The sequence below is a fragment of the Rasamsonia emersonii genome (genome assembly GCF_000968595.1).
Source record: "Rasamsonia emersonii CBS 393.64 chromosome Unknown ctg1118621760022, whole genome shotgun sequence".
In the NCBI taxonomy this organism is placed as follows: Eukaryota; Fungi; Ascomycota; class Eurotiomycetes; order Eurotiales; family Trichocomaceae; genus Rasamsonia; species Rasamsonia emersonii.
The window spans coordinates 51,795-73,956 of NW_013563265.1; the positions used below are offsets into that span (position 1 = coordinate 51,795).

A 22,162-nucleotide genomic window follows, 5' to 3' on the forward strand; every position below is an offset into this window, starting at 1 on the left:
GAAGATAGCGATGCAGCGGGCCTCGAGAAATCGATGAGTACTGACCACGGGAAGAGCCCACGGTCAGCGGATGATGATTAGACGCAAGCTCAGGATGCACTGCAATCCTCCTTGCAAAGACGTCTGGACGCGGACGAGAAAAAAAAAGGACGAAACGCGATGGAATGGTGCGATGACCTCGCAGATACAAAAAAAAATGGGTGGGTAATTTGAATTCGTCGCGTGTGGGCGGGATGAAGGCGAAAAGGCGGCGACGCGAGAGAAGTCAACTCCAACGCCGAACCAACGACAATCAGCAAGGGAGAGAAGCGTTTTCGCAATGATTCAACGCAGCCGTGTGCCAGTCGAGGTAATGAGAGATTCGAGGTAGGAAAGCTTTCGACTACGATCGGATGGCAACAAGCGCGCGGGAACCCAGAAAATTTCGCCTTCAGGGGAACGTCTGTTTTTTTTTTTATTTATTTTTTCCCCAATTTTCAAATAAAGATAAGGCAAATGGGTGATGAGTGAACGAAGAAGTAGACGATAGAGAAAAGAAGGCGAAAATAGAGTAAAGGAGCCCAGACGTGCGAGGGTTGAGGGGGGAGGGACAAAGACGACGAGAATGGAGAAGGAGACGGGAGAGTGAAGAGCGGCTGGTGAAAGAAAGGGATTGGGGGAAATGAGGTGACGGAGGGCGAGCACTCTGAGACGCCCGGCGGCGGCACTAGGCGGCAGTGCCCGCTGACTGGCTGGCGCGGCGGGTCCTAACCGACAGCTGCAGGGCCAAGCCGCTGGAATAGAATATCGATAATGACGATGAGATGGAAAAAACTGACGGCGAGCTCTCGAGTCCCGGGAATTCCCAGAGACAAAAGAGAAATATAAAGGAAGAACGGGTGAAGTGAGAAAGAAAGAGGAAAATAGTTCAGCCTGAGACCGTGAGGAAGAGGACGGGCACCTGCCTAGAGAATCCTGGAATCCCTTTTCAGCTTCCAGATAGAAAGCCCCTCTTCATTTCTCCTGCTGCTCCCCTCCTTCTCTTTCATCCCTCCTCCTCTTCGCTTTTCTTTGATACTCCGTACTCTGTACTTCCTCCAGATGCTCATCGGCAACGGTGGTTCGTCCGCCGCGGGAGAGCCCTACGAGCGCCCCGGACAGACGCCGCAGCCAACCAGCGGCGAGCGATTGCCCGAAGCGCGCATCGGCACGCCTTCGTTGGTCTGTCGCGTGCCCCCCCCCTCGTTCCGAACCGGGTCTAGCGCTGCCAACGTGGCCAGCGTGTCCGCCACCCAGCGCCTTGCTCCGATCAGGAACCTGCCAGCGAGGCCGCTGACTGGCTGGACGGCGAACCGGTGGAGTGGGAGGCGGCGCCCCACTGATCCAATGATCAGCCGTTTACCTGGTTCGAACCACCATCTGGAGGAAGGATTATTAATATGATAAACTGCCAGGATGTTAGATGGATTGCAAACACTTTCAATGCTTGTAGTATATGAAAGTAGTACAGCAATACCCAAGGCATGCAATAAAGGCTAAAGAGAAGAGCATCCAGGAAGCTTAAGCCTTTCATAAGTAATCACCATTGCATTAGAACCAATCTCATCATTGCTCATTATTCTACATTATTCACACATTCACCATCTTCAGCCTCAGTCTGACAACTGAGACCACCTTGAGCAAGACGGTGTTTTACAACCAGCGTATGCGGCTATGTACAGTACAGCAGAGTACAGTACAGGTTAGGAGATAAAGGAGGGAAGGATAAGGAAAAGAAAAAGGGGTATCAGGGGTTAAAACGCTCGTGGAAGACTACTGCGAGGACCACGACATGAGAGGTGCAGATACCGTGAGACGCCTGAGACACAAAGACATGCTCTAGATGGGATCCCACCTGAGAATGCAAGAACGAGGGACATGGAGACATAGGCAAAAGTAAAGTACATGAGAATACAGACCAGGAGAAAAGGGTCTTCCAGGAAAACCACCATACCACCATGGATGCACAAGATGCAAGGACACATGTCGGTTCTCATGACGGGCATTAAACGATCCTGAAAAGACGTCTGTCTCATTCATAGAAAATTAAAGATGACCAGGCTAGGCATCAACTGACACAACAGTGCTTGGGAGGGCTGCCGAGACTGACTCCTTGTTCGGCATGGGCCGCTGTTCTGGCGAGTTGGCCCTATGTGTCTTCCCATTCATGCGGTCAAACTCCAGAGTCTCAGCAAGCTCAGCCGACATAGGATCCAGCTCCTCTTCTTTCAATCCAGTTGCCAAAGCCACCAGTTTCCGGTGCATGTCCAGCTTTGTGCTCACGCCAGCATCGGCTTTCTGCTGGATGAGATTGGTGACTGCAGCACGACGAGCCTTCTGAGCCAACGACAACTCACGCGCCACCTGGTAGAGCTTGCTCAGTTCTTCGGCATTCGGGGGTGTGGTGCGCGGAGGGTCCTCGGCCACCGCAGCCGACGCGGCCGCAAAGCGCTCTGACAGACGCGCCTGCTGGATTTGCTCGATAAACGATTCGCAGCGCTGTCGCACCTTTTCATACCGCGCCATCTGCGTCTCGAGTGGCTCCTTTTCATCTTCCTTTGATGACAGCATGAACGACTCTTTCTGGATGGCCTGGCGATCAGACTCCAACTGCTCATACAGCGCCTCCGGATTCGCTCCATCATCGGCCGCTTGCTGACCGATCTTTGCGTTCCCATACGCTTGTGTGAGTTTCTGATATGCATCGTCCATGAGCGCCCCGATCTTCGACAGTAAAGCCGAGGCCCCAGGAGGTGACTTCGACTGAGCATTCGGGGGGTTTTCCGAGTCATTGGGACCCAGGGGTTCGCCATCGGCCCGGTCATTACCGTGAGTGACGCTCGAGGGAGGGTTAGGAATGAAGTTTTCTTGACATTTCTGCTCCATAATGCCGGCCGCCGTTTCACCCTTTTTGTTCACCAGATTCCCTGCATCAGGGCAGTGAAGGAGGAGCAAGGACACCAGGCGAAAATTCCCATTGCGCGCGGCAACCAGAGCAGGAGTATCTCCATTGGCATCCTGGCAACAGAGCAGCCTTTCCATCTCACTGGGTGGGAACGAATCGCGAAGCTTTTGTAGGAGAACCTCACAGTAATACCGCGCACTCTTCCATTTGCCCTTACTCCTGGTCGTCTCGGCAATATGATGGAAGACAGTCGCTCCGAACCAGTCACAGAATGTAATATTTTCCTGGAGGAGATTGGCGAGAGCTGGCATCGTTCTCTTCTCATAATTGTTCGTGAATAGGACCGCCCGGACGAGCGGGGTCTCATCGTGGATTGATACTGCTTGGACGTCCGCACCTCTACGCAGGAGGTCTCGGACAATTTCCAAATCGCCCATTGCGGCGGCCCAGTGAAGCGCAGTGTTGCCCGAATCATCGATAGGACGATCCACCTGGAAATTGGCAGGCGGTACCGGAGGCGGGATCCTAGCTGCCTCTGGAGCATCACCAACAGTCATGAAGTAATCCAGGAGCTGGTCCCCGTACAGGATGTGTTCTTGCTCGCTGATTGACATGGCATTCATGTCATTCACTCCGCGTTTCCGCTTTCGCGAATGGGTGGAATGTTGCGACATCGGGACCATGTCTTCCTCAGCCATCATTGACGAGGACTCGACCGTTGTCTGTTCAATTGATTCATCCTCCTCGAATCCAGGGGCGCCCATCTCATACTGCTCCTGAGAGAAACTGGACGCACCCATCCTCTGAGGTCGGACAGAATTGAAAGAGAGGTCTTCTGGCATCATTCTCTTGCCAACCGCAGACGCTCGCGGGACCCTGGGTTTTGATGAAGCCGCGGTGACATGCTTTGGCGCTGGCGGCGGGCTCCGATCTCCGGGCACAAAATCGAAGATCGGAGCTAATTTATCAAGGATATTATTACGCTCCGCGAGCAGGCGACCATCCGAGAGAGGAATCCATGTCCCTGTCGTTCAATCAGCCAGAGCAGTAGGAGAGGGCCTGGGGATCGCAGTTGTTACCTTGATACTTGCCATATCCGCCCTGCACTTTCTCATGGACACCTTTTTGCACCTCGCGTTCGAGAATGCGTGTCCTTGCAGGCTTGTCGAAACCGGCTACTTTCAGGATATGAGTCGCATTGATCCAGTCATCTGATCGCCGTCGCATCACACTCTCGCCATCGACCTTGTACTCATAGACCGGCACCTAGAAATGAAAGAGCAAGTCAGGAAAACAGCCCGACGCAGAAAAAAAAAGGACACACTCACCCCACTGTAGGTGGCAGAGTAGATTCTGTTGTCATTTACCGCCGCCATCCTGGATCTCACCGTTCGCTGCCTGGCTTGGGGCAGGCTCCGAGATCGTGGATGTCAACGCAATGTCAAGGGATGGATCCGTGGTTCGATTTTTTCAGATCTGAGGTGTGCCACTCAAGGAGCCAAAGCTAGACACATCACCTGGGGCAGGAAGCAGATCTGGAGCCAGAAACCTCAGCCACGGCGGCTCAGCAAGGGCATCCTGCTGTCGCAACGCGGTGGTGTGCATCCGCGGGAGAGTGAGACGCGACCAGCCGGAGACGGCGCGTTAAGTGGAAAAACTACGCTAAGCCCGATCGGTGATCGCCAATGAAGACGGGCAACCAGATGACTCGGTGCATGCTGCTCCTCCTCACGTGATGTCACGGGACCAGGCAGAGGGCGGCTAAGTCGATGCCGGAGAGCAAGCAGCGGAACGCAAACATCTAGCAGAGGGAGGGAGCATTCTGCCTGACACAAACACCCATTGTTCCCTGCAACTCGTGGCTCAAGATGACAGTCGCAGAGTCGGTCAAGGGCCTTGCTGGCCTGGCCGATGGCAACAGTAAGTCCCGCGCCAATTGACTCTGTCGGTGCAAAGGGCACCAGCGAATGCCGTCCAGATCTGACCGGATATGAACCGCTTCCAGCCACAGCTGCCTCTCGAAAGGAGATGTCCGACGCTCGTCTTCCTCTCGCGTACCGGGATTCCTGTGCCCATCTCCTGATTCCACTGAACCGATGCCGGCAAAAAGAGTACTACCTCCCATGGAAGTGCGAGGTATGAAGCCCACCTCGCCCTATGTTGCCGCGGGCAATTGATCTTCTCGTCCCGGCATCTATTTGCTGACTGCAATACCAATTGTCCCAGACCGAGAGACATACCTACGAGAAGTGCCAATACGAGGAGTTCAAGAAGCGTGTGGCCAAGATGGACGAGCTTCGAGCTGCAAAGGGTGGCGAGCGGAGCAACTAGCGGTGGTTCATCTGGGCTGAATCAGACGATGCTGGATGACCTTTTCTTCTTTCTTCTTTCGATTCGGAAATGGCATAAATCCGATGATGTACATACATACATATTCGAGAGCGGCCGTCGGCAGACCGAACTGGCGTTGGGATCCTTTTATACAATCCAATTCGTCACTTGTCATTCCTTGATGCGCCTTTCTATGTTTTCTATCTAAGGGCGGACAGCAAATTCGCTGTTGTGTTTCCTGTTAGAAGCTATTCGACTGTTCTTGCTGAGGGGAAATCGTCTCTCTATACGAAGTCAACTGCCTAGGTATCTGTAAGCGTGGGGAGTCGTGAGTTTTTGACGCCATCGGCCCGATGCAGAGCGTAGAGTTTGAACTCGAGATATGCGTGGGGAACAGTGCTAAAGCGTAAGAAGCATGTCGACTGGCGCTGTGTGCAACATTAGCCGCCCTTGACGGTGTCTCTACCATCCACATCTGGCATGAGAACAGATCCTGATGTAACTGTTATTTAATCGTCGCTAGAGTGGGATGGTATCCAGGAGTGGCAGCATGCAGCTCTAGGCGCGTTCTCGTCCACCCATCGTGCCAATCACGTAGTCAGATCGGCACAGCACTCTGCCTGTCCACGGACGCCAGTGGTTTCGATGTTATAATATAATCACGTCAGGATGGCAGGTTTTCTTGTGTTTTTTCTTTTTTTGGGAGTTGCCCGGGGCGCCTTCCAAGACCCAGTCTTGGTCTTGGATAGCACATTACTCATCAATTCCAGGTGTTTCCGCGATAAGCCCGAATAATGCCCCGCAGCTTTTCTCTTGTCCTCGGCGACCCCACGTCGAAAAAGACAGGAACACTGTCGGGCCGTGAGGGGAAGCCTGAAGAAGCAAAAAAAATAATTACTAAACAGGTTGCGATTGTCGTTGCTCTCGGTGCTTAATTACACCATCCATATTACCTACTTGGATCGCGGAGAACCGACGTCCTTCGTCCGTCATCGTCCTGACTGGATTTCTATATCGGAAGCTTCCCCAGCAATTTGGAACCATCCCCCCCTCTCTCTTTTTTTACGTCACTGCGGTTCTCACGGAGTTGGGACGACAAAGCATCCAGCAGGGATTTTGCTTGCGATCTCGGGTCGACTCCCAGAATAACTGCTCCCCAAGGAGCCGTGCTCTCCCACGATGGGTTTGCTGTAAGGAGCACGATCGACAAAAGACCAGACTCCCCGCATCTTGGTCGGCATGCTGACCCGGAATCACCCACAGCGCACTGGGGACTGCCCTAGATTGGCCGGAAGCGAAGAAAAACGCAGACAAAGTACGGAAATGGGGCATCGAGGTGTGTACTCGCCCGCGGATGTTCTGCCGCAGTGTTTGTCAACATCGCAGCTGACGGTTCTCAGCAACTCCTGGCCACCTGGAATAGAGCGAAAGGAAAAGAGCGCGATGCGCTGCTTTGGGGCGACGAGGTGTGTGCGATATTCGCGGTTTAACTGACCCAGTTGTTGGTATTCTTGCATTGCTATTAACCTCCTCTGCGGCGCGGCAGGTCGAGTATCTTGTCGTGACGTTTGATGATGACTCTCACAAAGTGCGATTGTCCCTTGCCCAGGTGGAGATCCTAAAATCTCTTGCCCGAGATGAGGCGCTGTGGAAGGCGGGCGGTGATCTCCCGGGGCTGAAAATCACACAGTGAGCTGGGCTCTCCGAATCTTAGCATAAACGAATTCATCTTAATACGTGTCTAGCGACGGCGAAGATCTGCCTACCTTCCATCCGGAGTTCGGGAGATTTATGTTGGAAGCGACGCCGGGACGGCCCTGGGGCATTGATTTTCGGGATTTGCTGAAAGTGGAGTCCAACATGCGATGGAGGTATGATGTACAGTACATTATACATACATACATTGTGTGGCAGGTGTGGCTCCTGCAGTTTTCTGACGGTTTATATGTCCAGACGAGAACTCGCGAAAAGTCACATGGCGCCAAATGAATATCCCATCACCCTCACCACCTTTCCCCGGCTGGGGACCAGGGATGACTATATCTCTCCGTACTACCCTCCGTCCGGACCGGCCTTGCGCTCGCAGTTCGTCCCCGACGAAATTGCGAATCCGCATATAAGGTTTCCGACATTGGCAGCCAACATCAGAGCAAGACGTGGCCGGAAGGTGGAGATCAACGTTCCCATTTTCAGGGACAAGAATACTCCGTGGCCATTTCACGACCCTACCGTCAACTATGACCTTCACAACTGGCCCGAGGATGACGACGTACGAAACGGAGCGGTTAAGGAGGGTCACGTCTACATGGATGCGATGGCATTTGGAATGGGCAGCTGTTGTCTCCAGATCACCTTCCAGGCCAAAAACATCACAGAAGGGCGACGATTGTACGATCAGCTGAGCCCGTTGGGACCGATCATGTTGGCGTTGACAGCAGCAACGCCCATCTACAAGGGATACTTGGTGGATACCGATGTGCGATGGAACCAGATCAGTCGATCCGTCGATTGCAGGACCCGAGAAGAGCTCGGTGAAGTTGTATGTCTAGCCTGATATCAACAAAAAAAAAAGGAAAAGAAAAGTGATGAAACTAACATACAGGTGCAGCCGCTCAAGAATGATCGATGGCGGATTCCAAAGTCAAGATACGCTTCCAATTCGACCTATATTTCGCAGGATCCTCGGTTACGGAAAGAGTATCTCGACCCGGACCTGGTCGTGGACGAAGATATCAAAAAGCGATTAATTGAGGGAGGAATGGACGACCTGCTAGCAACGCATTTTGCACACCTCTTTATTCGTGATCCGATCGTTATCTTCTCGGAGGACTTGAAGGAGCTGAACTTGAATGATGTCAATCATTTCGAAAACCTGCAGTCTACGAATTGGCAGCACATGCGCTTCAAGCCCCCGCCACCGGACAAAGACATTGGCTGGCGCGTTGAGTTCCGGTCGATGGAGATCCAGATGACCGATTTTGAAAATGCTGCTTTCTGCATCTTCATCGTCCTCGTCACGCGGGCGATCCTTAGCTTCGACTTGAACTTCTACATCCCGATTCAGAGAACGGCTGAGAATATGGAAACTGCACACGCGCGCAACGCAGTTCTGGAGCAAAAGTTCTGGTTCCGCAAGGATCCATTCTCTCGCCGTGTTCCCAGACCAGCACAGCCTCAAACCAACGGTAACGAGTCTTCCTCCGCCGGCTCTTCTTCCACGGCCACTAGCCCTCCTTCGTCACCACCACTGGGACCGGTGGAATCCGAGTACGAGCTCATGAGCATCGCCGACATCATCAATGGTTCCTCGGACGGGTCATTCCCGGGACTGATCCCCCTGGTGGAATCCTACCTGAACAGCGTCAACGTGGACGTGGAGACCCGATGCTCGTTGGCGCGCTATCTCGATTTGATCCGAAAACGCGCCGACGGCACCCTCTGGACGGGCGCACGGTGGATCCGCGACTTTGTGGCGACTCACCCGGATTACAAACACGACAGCGTCGTGTCCGAGAGGATCACCTACGACCTTGTCAAGGCAGCGAAGGAGATGGCCGAGAAGGAGGGGCGGGATGGAAGTGACGTGGGATGGCAGATGCTGACAGGAAGGAGGGGATGAATTGACGCGAGTTTTTCTTTCATGAGTGGACATGTTTCAACTCTGTAATAGACAGGCGGCATTATGAGTTACAGGGTTTCATTACATATACCTGTTGTTTTTGTTTTCTTTAGGAGTACACATGGCACTGACAGGTGCGTCAGAGGAGCACGTGTATGCACTGCTCGCCATATTCTAGAACAATTGCATAAACATCATTCCTTTTTTTTTCATTTTCGTCTTCCTTCACTGATCACTAGCCTATACAATGCAAGAATTTGGAGATAGCAGTCAAGAAAGAAGACCACAGCGTTTGCATTTCACCTACCTTCTTCCAGCATCTGTCTCTGACTTGGAATCGATTGATGTATTACTTACTCTCGTATCATGTCGACAGAATAGAATCCTTTACCTTACAATGTCATGTCATCATCAGACTCAGCCATCCATATTTGGTCTGCACTGCACGTGGAGTTTTTTCCCGCGGCAAAAAAAAAGTCTTCGGTCTGCATGCATCCCTAGGTTCTATTCAGGCCAATATATGGGTGGTCACTGGTCACAGGCAACAACGACAACGACAACAACTACTCTATCAAAATACGGAGTAATGCTGTGTCACCTTGTCAATAGCATTGTTACTTTGTATCGAGAAGATGGATGGATCTTCAGTCCAGCTGAAAACCCCACTAATACTGCGGCCGCCGCAGGACGTCACGTCACGTTCCTGAAAGCAAGTAAGCGAGAGGTTAAGGCCCACCACATGGACATAGTCACATAACGTAAGTAAGATGCAAGAAAGGAAAAAAGAAAGAAGGAAAAAGGATCCGAAAAGGGGTTCTCTTCTCCTTTCCGTCGTCTGGAAGGTGCGGGAAATTCTTCCAGGGAGGACTGTCGGCTATATATGATAATGCATGTGAAGATCGAAGGATTGAGTCTGCTGTATAAAAAAAATAAAAAAAATAAAAAACCTCTGAGATTGTCGATTGTGGGTGAAGGCCTGGTAGGGAGGGAACTATCCATTCACGCAGTCATTTTTTTTGCTTGCCATGCTATGCTTTCGAAATTTCATTCATTCATTCTCTCGATCTCAGCTGTCACCAGTACATTTATAATCATAATCATCTTCGTCATCTTCGCCGAGGCAAAAAAAAAGTAAGATTTAGTCTGTACTACGAAACCCAAAGAAAAAAGGAAAGCAGGGGATGGGGGGGGGGAAAAAGGAAAGAAAAAGAAAACATTTGCTAAACGAGACGTGCAGCCGATCTCTTTCTCCTACTCCGTACCGTACCCGTCCTATTGATAGATACGACGGACATAACTCCGATTATTCTATCTCCTAATTAATAATTAATATTTTTTTCTGATGTTACATTGTTATCCTCATGATGTGAAACCTAGATCCTAGATGAGGGGTATTACCTAGGGGATAAGTAGGGGATCTTTTAACCCTTTTTGTTTTGTCCAGAGGGGTAAAAAAAGGCACGAGGTATGTAACCCCCCTCTTCTTCCCCCTCTTTCCCCCCTGGCAAGAAGAAATAAGATAAGTTTTCCTTGACGACGTTCATCTGATCTGATCTGCTCTGATCTCATCTCATCTCATCTCCAGCTAGATGGGTATGTACACTGCCCGGGGGAACGGGAGAAGGGTGTATACGGCTCGCGCCCGCGTCTGTGCCGTCTCCTTGTGTTACAGGGATCGAGCACATGTGCGTGGTCTCGATTACCTTACCACCTTCTTATTGAGTGATTGATTCAAGTCAGCTGGATGGATGTTTCTTCCCGTTCCCCGCGACTTTCCGTGTATTGAGGGGGAGGTGCTGCCTAGGTGGACGGACAGGCTGTATGGGTGGGTGTACAGTACATGCCTAGGTAATAATGTACATGTACTCTGCTCTACTCTACTCTGCTCTACTCTACTCTGCTCTACAAGAGAGGGTATCTCCTTCATCTACGCTACGTTCAAGGAAAGAAATATCGTTCATTCCATCGATAGTCGATACATCTATCTCCTGCAAGAATAACTACATCTAATACCTTGTGTTGTATTCTTCTGCTTCAGCAACGGGGAATTACCATCAACCCATTCGACGCACCTATTTTATCGTGCAATCGAGATGAAATATCGACCAACACCAACACACAAGATCTCCTCATTACCACCGTCCTCCTCGTCGACAACAGACGACATCCGAGCCATCCTCACCGTAACAAACAGCTTCCTCAACGCGCTGCACACCAAGTCACGCGCCGACTTCGAAAAATGCTGCTTCCCAGCCGGTGGCATGTCACTGTGCGGACCGGCCGTGGTGCCGCTGCGCTTCGTCTCGCTCAACTCGTACATCAACTGCGTCACGAAGCTGGAGGAGGACCTGGAGGAGCGCATCTGGGACCCGGACGTGCGCGTCAGCGAGAGCGGGAACCTGGCTATGGTGTGGGCGCCGTTTCAGGCCAAGATCAATGGCCGGCTGGACCATGTTGGGGTGAATCTGTTTGTCATGCACAAGATTGATGGGAGGTGGAAGATTAGTGGTTTGGCGGATTCGTGGTGGCGGCCGACAGAATGACCTAGTGATGGATGTTGTATTCATTAATGTACTTGATCATAATAATTGTGGGCTTGACTCGCTTCTTGCAGAATGATATCGGGATGTTGTTAGGGTACGATGTGATCGACACACAGGAAAACATGTTCATACAGTGTATATGGATATCGAAAGCAATCTAACTCCGACTTCTGCTAGTTGCTTACTGCATTGACGGACAGATGGTATTGTCGGCAGCGGGAGATCAAAAAGGAAATCAGCCTGATATCATCCAACTCCATACTTTGATACTTTCGTCTCGCTATTTTTCTACGAAGGAAACATTCATGTATATCACATACTTTCCAGAACTCTGCCTCCAAAATCAAAAAATCAAGCACGAGGTTAAATACAATATCCCACACTGGAGTCTGGACGGTGCAATCCAATCCCTATATAGGATGTATCCTTGGTTCCTGTTGTCTGGTCTTCACTCCGCATCCTCCGAAAGCACACAAGACACCCCATTGCCCGATCCAGCCAGACTGCAGTTTTTTTTTCTTTGCCAGCTACCTAGTTGTCGCAGGACCTACCACCTACCGATGGAGTAGAGCCAGAGCCAGTATTTACTGTTGGCAGGACTCGAGGAACTAGCTCTTATTGCAATTCTTTGAGCGTAGAAAGTGGTCCTCCTTGACGATACTCCTCGTCGTCCTGCGGTCGTATGGCGAGAAACTGGCCTTTTTTTTTGAATCCACTTCTTCTGCTGCTTTTCTTTTATGAGGGAAGGATCAATTTTTTTTAAAAAAAAATTATGCATCGTAGTCTCGAAATATATAAATGCGAAAGATCGAACAGAGAACTGTTCGGTTCTAGTATTTCGGACGTGTTAACTGCTACTGCTCATACGGAGTATATGGTATATATAATATATAATATATATAGTATAGACTATAGACTATGGTCACTGAGAGAAGTCTGCAACAAGTCTCTCTTTCTTTCTTTCTTTTTTTCCTAAACAAATCACCCTTCATATAATAGAGACATGTTAATAAGATTTTAGATGTCTTGAAATATGTATTCCTCACGCGATCACCGACATTCACGGTGGCATCTACCTGGAACTTATCAACTAGATCAGTTTAGTTGACCTAACCTGGTGTTTACATACATTCATAGGCCATATATATAGGAAATGAAATCATATCTGTCGGCGATCTCTGTGTTTGCTCACCACTCGTCGCCGGATGCTGAAGACCTCAGAGCTCTGGCACAAAGAGACAAGATCTATTTTTGACCTCTTTGTATGCCCACAGGCATAAGTAGGGGGCTCAAATCCCCCAGGAGACTTTCTTCCTAGATTATTCCTGTTTACTAGAGTGCTAGTATCAATACAGACTGGATCTTTGCCTTATGGCTGACTGCCTGTTTCGCCGACAATATCTACCAATTGAATTTGTATGTACTGTACACACAGTACAAACATAACCATCACCCCTAGACTCAGCCTCACCCTCACCCTCACCCTCAGAATCTCACAAAATCCGATCTGATCAGAATTCTCTACATAGTAGAAAAACAAACCATCTGTCTTGAATTTTGTCAAGCTAATCAGCCAAGCTAGTCAAGCCAGTCAAGCCAGGAGAGGAGTTCAATAATTCTATTCGATTCCTTTCTTCGTCTTCATTTTCGTCTTCGTCTTCGTCACAGTCTACCCAATACGACAAAAGAAAAATAAAAGTAAAAATAAAAGCTTCATTCGAAAAATGAATGAAGAAATAGAGGCAATAGTATACTGCGATGGCAATGACAACCACTCAATCAACCCCCTACGTGCGCAGTAATGTTACCAACGACGCTAGATATGATAAAAAGAATTAAATAGTGAACAATTTTATTTGTAGCAAATGTTGTTTGTATTTGAGTAGATTTTTTTTTTCTTAAAAAAAAAGTAAAACCAACGAAGAAAAAAAAGAAAGAAATTCTTCTCTTGTAAAAAAAAAAGAGTTGTAATTAGACTAGGATGGCAATGATAACTACTCAAACAACCCCCTATGTGCATAGTAATAATGTTAGCCATGACACTATGTACGATATTAAAAGGAATTAAAATAGTGAACGATTCTATTTATAGTGAATGTTGTTTGGATTTTTTTTTAAAGCAATTACAAAGTGGAAAAGAAAGAAGAAAGAGAAGGGGGAAAAAAACGAGTTTTACAACGAAATAAGACCTGTATCCAACTTCCCAAAGCAAAGCGACAATCATAGACTGACTGGCACAGGCTAACATGTCGACGTACGGACTGAATTGAATTACTTATCTACACGAATTGTCTAGAAGTATAGATACATGAATAAATACTATTATATTACATGAATTGAATACTATTTTTATTTTTTTGTAGCATGGACAGACAGCACGATGCTGAATACATGAAAAATAAGAATAGATATAGATATAGATATAGATATAAATCCAGGAATTGAGGCAATAGATTAACGCATCGTTGAGCATAATTATATATTAGTGAAAGACAAAAAAAAGCAAAAAGAGAAAAAAAATATCGCGAGATATTAATCATATCATACTGGTATGGATTAATTGTCGTAAAGAATGAAGAAAGCGCACTATGTACTTCAAAGATATATTATATATTATATATACATATTTTTGAGCAAAGACGGAGACATGAAAGTATCATTTCTCTTCTCTGACTGTATGTTGTTTCTACTAATAAATTGTTATCAAGTCAAGTGTTATGCTAGGACAGCTCCCAGGAGTATGGAGCACATAAACAAAAAACAAACTGAAAAAAGAATAAAAAAAGATCAATGATAAGAATAAGAATAGCGAGAAAGAATCAAGTACTAATCAGGAATCAGGTTCCTACTACAACGTATGTATGTACATACAGTACAGTATGAGAGTAACGAGACTATCATCTATCCATTCATCAATCCATTCATTCCATCTATTCATTCCATCCTATATATATATATATATATAGACACAGTATCTAAAAAGAGAGAGAATCTGGAGATCTAGTCTCGAGATCTAGAGATATAGACTAGACTAGAGAGAGAGGCAGAGAGGCAGATTCCCAGCTATCCGAAGAATCTCAAGAATCTCAAGACTATTCTATTCTATTCTATTCTATTCTGCTATTTATCAGATCACTACGGAGTAAGTACTAGATAACAGATCAGAAGGGCTATAACAATATAAACACCTAAACACGTTTAACTTAGCTTAGGGCAGACAGGTAAATACCTACCTAAGTATGTATGTATGTACTGTACTGTACCTAGCCATGTAGATAGATAGATATATAGACACACACGAACGACTAATAATCACTCTCTTCAAGTAGAGACAAAAAGGAGTACTCCATCCAAAACAGAACAGCACAGTAGTGATCGTGATAGTAATAGTGATGCACTTGACTGAGTAAGTGAGCGAGTGAGTGAATGAGCCTCAACCAAGCAGCTACCTACCTAGCTAGCTAGCTTTTTATAAAGCTACAGAGCCATAAAACAAAAACACCAGCAAGAAGTTTACTTACTCTCCTCTGTAGAATTTTATCTGAAGAAGGCATCTACTCTGTACAGTATTATTACTCTAGTCGAAAATGCCATGTTTTATAAATCATTATTATTTACTATTTATCATTATTTCGATCAACACAGCAACAGTACAGATTTCTTTCTTTCTTTCTTTCTTTCACTTGTCTTGCAGCCTCACTGCTGTACTCCGTAATGTATGTAATATAACTTAATATTAGTCTTCACTTCAATCAAAAAAGTGAACTTTATCTATCTATCGATCGATCGATCGATCGGGTCAGGAAATTAACTCTTCTCAATTCCGAAAAATCTAGTAATAGTAGTACGGAGTAGTGATTGAATCCTGTAAGAGTTACTTTACTTTACTTACAAAGTACGAAGTAAGTACTTACTCCGTCCTCGTATTTGATTAATTCATAGAGCACCATATATGTATGTCCTCCGTACGGAGACTCCGTCGAATAATATGGAGTTCTCCGTACTCTGTATGAAATAAATACTCTTCCGCACTCCATACTCCATACTCCGTACTCCGTACTCACTATTACTGACGATTAATTGATATTATTCCCGGCCGGGAAGAAAAAAAAAACCTAAATTATTATTATTTTCTTATTTTTTTTTTAAAAAAAATCCCCGCTGGTGCCATTCCCATTCCGATTCATTGAAAAATAAATTAAAACTGCTTGAGCTGCTTGCTAGACCTGCAAGATCGCTCAGCCTCCCTCCAATCGAGTTCTCACGACTCACGACTCACGATGTCTACTCCGTAGACTCAAGACGACCGTTACGATTCCGATCGTCCTTACTCCGTACAGCATCCTATGAATCTATGATCCTGCACTCTGCATTGCATCTGCTGAGATGGGACTCATGGAGAAAACGGGTTAGTGCCGCGGTACTGGTACTCCGTAGTGGACCCCTCTGTCTAGATCGGCGACTGTCAGTACTGAATTGGGAAAATCGGGAGGCTTGTCAAGTGCCCACTAGTACTATCGATCGAATCGTTCGAGTTAAGCACCCCTGGCCCTAGTATTACTATTTTTTTGCGGTATCCACCGTGGATTATAATTATTATTGCAATTTGCTGGGCCCTGGCTTAGTTTCAAAGTTGCTTAACTTGCTTGAGCCAAGTAGAGCACGCTTCCCAAAATTGAGTCTACGGAGTACCCCCTAACACAGTACAGAGTATCGTAGAAGGATTCGTCTGCAATACTCCGTACTCCGTACTGCGTACTCCGTACTCTCTGCTCGTCATTTTGCTGGGACCAGATGGGACCCGGAGATCGTCCTGACTACTCCGACAGAGTACTCCATACGGAGTAAATATCCTAATCAGATTCCAAGTACTCCGTACTCCGTAAAGGGGCTTTTGGAAGAATCCTCCGAATGAAAATCGTGCTTGGCTGGGATCATTCCGATATTAGCCAGAGAAAAAAAAACAGTTCTTGGATCCTCCAATCAGGACCATGGCTCAGTGATTTGTGGCGCAGAACAGAACAGGACTCCGTACGGACACGATCGCGCACCGTTCCATGGATTGTGAGGATCAAGACCCGAAGTGATCCTGACAAGAGAACGTGCAGTCTACTGAAAAACATCAGCTGGTGGAAGCGACTTTAGATACTCCGTACAGCTCTGGCGTCCGCTCCAGCCGAGTGTATGTACACAGCCGAGCCGTTTGCCGGCGTGGCTCGCAAGGAGGAATTTGGGAAAAGATCGCCATGCCGGGATGATGTCCAGTGATGCGTCTTCTTCAACCTTAATACGCTGTATTATTATCGTGGCTGCGAAGGAGGGCAGTCAGACGATGCAGATGCCAGCGCCCGTTGCTCATTGGTCGGTCTGGCACCAAATCGGCGAGCTGCCATCCCAACTCTCTGGTTAGATGCGTCTTTACCATCCGGCACCCACCCAGGGCCACCCTCCTAGTAGGTTATGGTTTTAGCCAGTATTATTAGGATAGCTAGGTAACTGCGGTGGAGAACGCATAGCGGGTTCAACGCCGGGTTGAGGAGTCACTGACCGTTTGACAGTCATATCTGATGGGACCCCACTAACTTAAAAATGGCAGCTCTCAAGGGCCGCGGGCGTGACGGCTTGAAAGGATCATTCTGGGTTAGCGCCATGCTGTGGTCCCGTTGGAGCAATGGAACGTTTTCTCCGATCAGAAATCGACTCGTCTGGGTGCGGAGGCTCTGATCTAGTGAAGTGTGTAATGCGGGTCTAGGATCGGTTTCCGTACGGAGTAGATTTGCGTCTAAGTCTAGGAACGGGTTTCCGTCACCCCGTCTGGATCAGAAAGCTGTCCTTTCTCAGGCGTACAGGTGAGGTGGTTGAGCATGCGAGAGTTGAGAATAGTGAACAGTACTCCCCGTACTGTCCGAGCCTCCATCCATTATTGATGTGAGGAAAGCGGCCGACTATGCATCTGTCAGGTCCAGCTGCACTGCAGCTCAGATTCTCCAGAGGCATCCCTCATCTGTTTTCATTTTTCAATTGGCTAGAGGAATGATTTTCAGAAACGCCTAATCGCTGGCGATGGCTGGATCGTGGGACTGGTCGCAAATCTTGGTACACCAAAGGCGGGAAAGGCGTCAATAGCCCATTGCCGTGGTCTGGTTGCTCTGGCAGCGGGGTCAGAGAGAGCCTATGAAGGAGCTTCTCTCGTCAAAAAAGGAGACAGGCTGCGTACGCTGTTCAGGAGGACGCCAGCAACTGGACCCGGCGGAGTTTCCCAATCGGGAGGGCACGCTGTCCGATCCGACGGAGCGAGCGCACCGATTCAGCAAGGCGCGGGTCTCCGGGCGAGGCGCCGTCGCTGGAGCGCCTGCCTGTCTGGGAACAGTGCAGGGCCACGCCCACGGATGCCCGTTGTGGTCTGACAGGTGAGGTGCCCACTGCCCCGATCGTTAGCATCGACGCTGCATCGTTAGGGGCGCACCGCCGGCAGCGCTCTGGCCTGGGTTGCTCGATCAGGAGCAGCTGATGCCTTTGGTGGTGGATGCAATATAACTGACGATCTGGCGCGCCGTGCCAGCGTCGTCACCAAGCGCAACAGCAAGATCCATGCGTGCTCCATACTGAACCGTCAGCCCCGAGCGAAAGGAACATGGGTACCAGGCCAATACGACTGTGATCTCGATCGGTGGGGCCTCTGGATCAAGATAGAGAAGTGAAGCCCCTGGTCAGTGACCGTCTCGACGATCTTGGGTGCCATGGAGCTTGCAGACTCTGGACCGGCAAAGAGGAAGGTCTCGCGACCGATCCCTAGTCCTACACCGTTCAGTGCTGTAGTATATCTTCTGCAAATGCAACACCCTTTATCCGAGGACAGAGCACTTCGGATATGGAATACTAGTGACGCAACACTCTGGACTGGTCGTTATATCCTCGTGTCGTGTCTATATGCCATGGTGACTTGTCGTGGCCAGTGGGATCCGGATCAGACAACAAAACGGTCTGGGGTTATCAGATTAGCACGCGCTAGTTAAGGAGCCATGTCGCAGACTCACAGCAGTCACGGTTGGTCAAGCTGCTAGCTGATCTGACCCACTGACCAGGAGGGTCATACATCGCGATCCAACGCAGATCGGTGGGCGAAAAGCATCACCCTCTGGAGACGAGAAATGAGGTCCTCGTGATTCGCTGAAACTGAGATGGATCTTCTAAATTCCCCGAGGCTTGAAACTGTTCGGATAGCCAGGACTTCGATACTATGTACTCTGTAATGAGCAGTCACCGTATCTCAGTTGTAATCCACGGAGCAGTAGGTACGATGTAGGGCGACAGCTTGGGATAGAGCATGCAGAAGGAGTGATCTCCGTATACGGAGTACTTCGTACTGACTGAGTCGAGGCAGCTGTTGGATCAAGATCTTTGTCCTCTATGCCGGATTTAACACGCTTTTTCAATCACGCTCAGCTGCGGTTGCTGGCTGCCCATAGTCACCTGCAACGGCGATAGGTACGGAGTACTCCGTAGTATTCCGTACTCCGCAAGAGGCGCTATTGCTGGTGAACGGACGCCTGCTAATAGCACACCTTTTCTTTGCTGCAGTGTCAAAAGATCATCATCCGAGTCATAAACCGACCTCATTAGCCTGAGCTCTGGTCCTAAGCCCACCGTGATTGCCGATGAGATCAGGGTCCAGGGGTACGCCGACTGATCGCCACCGCCATATTGACCCGCGGAGTTGAGGAGGAGCTTGGACGCGCTTGGGGCCGCCGACGGCAACGATTTGCAACGGTCGGGGACGGCGTTAGCAGTCAGACCAATGGGCATGCCCACAATCCGGTGGTAGCTTGTGGGCAAGTCTTTGACGGATCGAGATCCTGCGGCACCCGTACTATGAAATTACTGGGCCGGCACACCAAGAGATCCGCGCCCCCCCCCCCCCCCCCCCACTACTGCGACCGTCGATTTCGTGTAATTGATCCACTCGCGGGTTATGCATGCAAGCGTTTCAGGCGGGAACAACCACTCTGTATGAGATACTAGAACATGCGAATGCCTAATGGCCTCGCAAGGCTGAAAGAAAGTCCCGAGTGTGTTCGTCATGGCATCCTCCTGCTGAGATGGTAGTAGTCGTGTAAAAAGGCCTTTGTTCTTTGTAATGGTACAGCCACCAAGTAAGCGAGTAGTGACTCGAGGCAGTCGAGTTTTGACAGGCCCCATGATTCGAAGGAAAGAAGCTACTACAAGGAAGGCAACTCATCGAGATATCTGTTTCCGCGGTGATGATTCAAGTAATCATTGTGAAATAAGACTCGACGGGCACGTTAGTGTGAAACACGAGCAAGGGGAGCGGGTGCGATTTATCCCTCTTCGAGGCTGGTCCGTCCCGGGAGATGGAGAGGTCGTTCCGCCATAACGGACTCCTGTCGTACAGCAGGGATTGTCAGAATTGGAGCGAATTACGGAGGACAGCATTCCATCAGTAGTGCGCCGTTGAAAAATGACGGATCTCATGTCGAAGCCGAGCCATTGTCTCTGCTTGTGAGTGGTTCGGCTTCGGCAGAAGTGCGACCCGGCAGGGAGCGTTCCTTGCCCGGTCGGAGGACGGTCATTGTTCTGACGGGAGCGAGAAATCCTGCAATCGCACTGTAATAATAATCAGGATCATTATTAGCAAACCTCATGTCGTCACTCGTCAGGCCCCTGCCCAGCGGGTGCGATCATGGCTGAGACGGGGCGTCCCTTGGCATGCGACAGGCTGTGATGTGTAGAAAGGCTAAATCCAACGGCGCAGCACCCCGTCGGAGGGCCTGTCAAGATGCCATTGGTGATCTCGCCCACAGCAACTGCAGGACGTGCAGTGGGGATCTCGCACTGATAGGGAAAAAAGCTTCAGTTCAGCTCAACAGCCCCAGCCAGATCAGGTGATCGACTCGAAGAAACGAAGCGAGCTAGCATTTAAAAAAAATTAGAAATAGAAAAAAAAAAAGAGGACGTACCTGGGAGTATGGACAGGGTAAACCTGCTGACAAGAGTTTGACTTGGCCAGTCTGCCAGTGTCATAAGCGACTCTTTGCCGATGCTGCTCCTGTTGAGCTTTGCGTGCGTAGATCTTGCTGCACAGAGTGTTCCAGCATCACGCGGCTAGACGGTATCTACCGAGGTTCCAGCCAAATAAGATTAAGCTGCCACGGCTGGGGATTGCAGGACGAGTGCACCTGGTTTAGGTACCTGGTAGGTAGCTTATCTGGGCGGACACAACCATGGAACCAGGACGATCTGAGACGATGTCTGGAGAGGCAACTGCCGCAGGAACCTCTGCTGATGGCGTGGTGCGTCGTGCCTTCCTCAGCGGCACTGCTGAGGCGGGCCTGTCGAGGAAGGAGCGATCGGGGGCTCCACCGCGATCATGTGCGCGATCGGAGGCGTCCATCTCGATATTGGATTTGGGAGGCCACGAGCAGCGAGCAGCAGGAAATCCATCGCTGCAGTGCTGCAGCGCCATGGCCCATCCTCCATGGCCGTTGATCCCAACAACGTCTGGATCTCCGATCTCGCGATCGCCTATTTGCCGGCCAGATCTCACTGGCCTGCCGCCATGCGCTAGCCTGGGATCTATTGTGCAGCCGGCCAGTCAGCAGGCGCGGTGGCTGTTGCCAGCTGGCATCTGCGAGGGCACGATGCACGCCCGCTCCCGCCTGCCTGGAACGCGGTGGAGGCCGTAATTGTCCGAGCCCGCGGCCTGATTGGGCGGCGGCATTCGTCACGCGCGGGCGATCGGTAAGTTACCGGTACCGAAATACGAGACGGGCTGCTGACTAAGTGCTAACCAGCCTACCAGCCTCTCCGGCGCCGCGGGCCGCACCCCTGCCGCCTCGCTTGCACGTTAACTCGTAGAGATCGAGCGATCTCCAACACCACGCCAGTCTGCGGTGGAGCCTTGGATATTCTTCCACTGGCCGCCCATGCTGCTGCTGATCGCCTGACGCATCGCCCAGCCAGCTGAGCCAGCGTCGCGGGCCTCCAGCAGGGCCCAGCCAGGCCCAGCAGGACACCCCCCTGCGCAGGCTCCTCCGCTCCACCACTGCCCGCCCATCGCCAACCGATCCATGCCCCCTCCACACTGTCCAAGATCCGCCGTAAGGGCTTGTAAAGTTGTAATGCGCGGTAAATTTTCCCTCTGTGGCGCGTCGTGATCCTCATTCCCAGCCTGCCCGTCTCCAGAAATCTCCTGCTTCCCCCGAGCCTGCCCGCCCAGAGTCTGACTCGCCAAATACCGATCTCCGCGCCTCCTGTGGCTCTGCGGCCCTCGATCCATTCCTTCCACTCCTCAAAATCTTCTCCTTCGCCCTCCTCACGTCCTCACATTCCTCACCGGCGTCCTGCCCTCCTCTCCTCCTGTCCTCCCGTCCTCTCTCGCCGCGTCCCGTTCCTTCTTCTTTCCTTTTATCCCTCCCTCCCACGCCCTCTGGCTGAAGGGTGAGAAAAAAACAAAAGGAGCACGACGCCAGCTCAGATCCCACGCGACACAACGCTGCTATCCCTTGCGTTGCTCTGCCCGCTCAACCCCTCCGCCCGCCCGCCAGCACCACGTCGACCCCCCGACCGCCATCCATCTGGCAGCACCCGAGTCCCTTGGCAGCTGCTCCATTCATCTGCACCAGGGCCCGTCCCGATCTGATCTGATCTGATCGGATCTGATCTGATCTGTTTGCCGCGCTGCCGTTCTCCGTCCTTTCGTCTCGTCTCGTCTCGTCTCATCTGCGA

The 22,162-nt window shown here is 50.0% G+C and overlaps 6 protein-coding genes across 6 annotated transcripts; 4 read left to right on the forward strand and 2 right to left on the reverse strand.

The window, feature by feature from the left end:
* Positions 1-2,079: 2,079 nt before the first annotated feature.
* On the reverse strand, positions 2,080-4,299 carry T310_2328 (APSES transcription factor; the record flags this gene model as incomplete). The annotated part of the gene is made up of 3 exons (XM_013474808.1): positions 2,080-3,947; positions 4,003-4,189; positions 4,252-4,299. The coding sequence occupies 3 exons, from the start codon at positions 4,297-4,299 to the stop codon at positions 2,080-2,082; spliced, it is 2,103 nt and encodes a 700-aa protein (XP_013330262.1).
* A 492-nt stretch (positions 4,300-4,791) lies between these two features.
* On the forward strand, positions 4,792-5,254 carry T310_2329 (NADH:ubiquinone reductase (H(+)-translocating); the record flags this gene model as incomplete). The annotated part of the gene is made up of 3 exons (XM_013474809.1): positions 4,792-4,843; positions 4,929-5,059; positions 5,150-5,254. The coding sequence occupies 3 exons, from the start codon at positions 4,792-4,794 to the stop codon at positions 5,252-5,254; spliced, it is 288 nt and encodes a 95-aa protein (XP_013330263.1).
* Positions 5,255-6,493: 1,239 nt separating this feature from the next.
* Positions 6,494-8,873, forward strand: T310_2330 (Glutamate--cysteine ligase; the record flags this gene model as incomplete). The annotated part of the gene is made up of 6 exons (XM_013474810.1): positions 6,494-6,590; positions 6,641-6,720; positions 6,801-6,943; positions 7,000-7,125; positions 7,169-7,793; positions 7,857-8,873. 6 exons carry the CDS (start codon positions 6,494-6,496, stop codon positions 8,871-8,873), a joined length of 2,088 nt encoding a protein of 695 aa, XP_013330264.1.
* A 1,854-nt stretch (positions 8,874-10,727) lies between these two features.
* T310_2331 (uncharacterized protein) lies at positions 10,728-11,361 on the forward strand (the record flags this gene model as incomplete). Its single annotated transcript, XM_013474811.1, has 2 exons — positions 10,728-10,787; positions 10,912-11,361. 2 exons carry the CDS (start codon positions 10,728-10,730, stop codon positions 11,359-11,361), a joined length of 510 nt encoding a protein of 169 aa, XP_013330265.1.
* Positions 11,362-14,063: 2,702 nt separating this feature from the next.
* Positions 14,064-15,351, forward strand: T310_2332 (uncharacterized protein; the record flags this gene model as incomplete). The annotated part of the gene is made up of 7 exons (XM_013474812.1): positions 14,064-14,091; positions 14,258-14,271; positions 14,447-14,558; positions 14,629-14,657; positions 14,776-14,822; positions 15,111-15,132; positions 15,313-15,351. 7 exons carry the CDS (start codon positions 14,064-14,066, stop codon positions 15,349-15,351), a joined length of 291 nt encoding a protein of 96 aa, XP_013330266.1.
* A 4,554-nt stretch (positions 15,352-19,905) lies between these two features.
* Positions 19,906-20,900, reverse strand: T310_2333 (uncharacterized protein; the record flags this gene model as incomplete). Its single annotated transcript, XM_013474813.1, has 3 exons — positions 19,906-20,041; positions 20,395-20,491; positions 20,627-20,900. 3 exons carry the CDS (start codon positions 20,898-20,900, stop codon positions 19,906-19,908), a joined length of 507 nt encoding a protein of 168 aa, XP_013330267.1.
* Between the last annotated feature and the right edge of the window lie 1,262 nt (positions 20,901-22,162).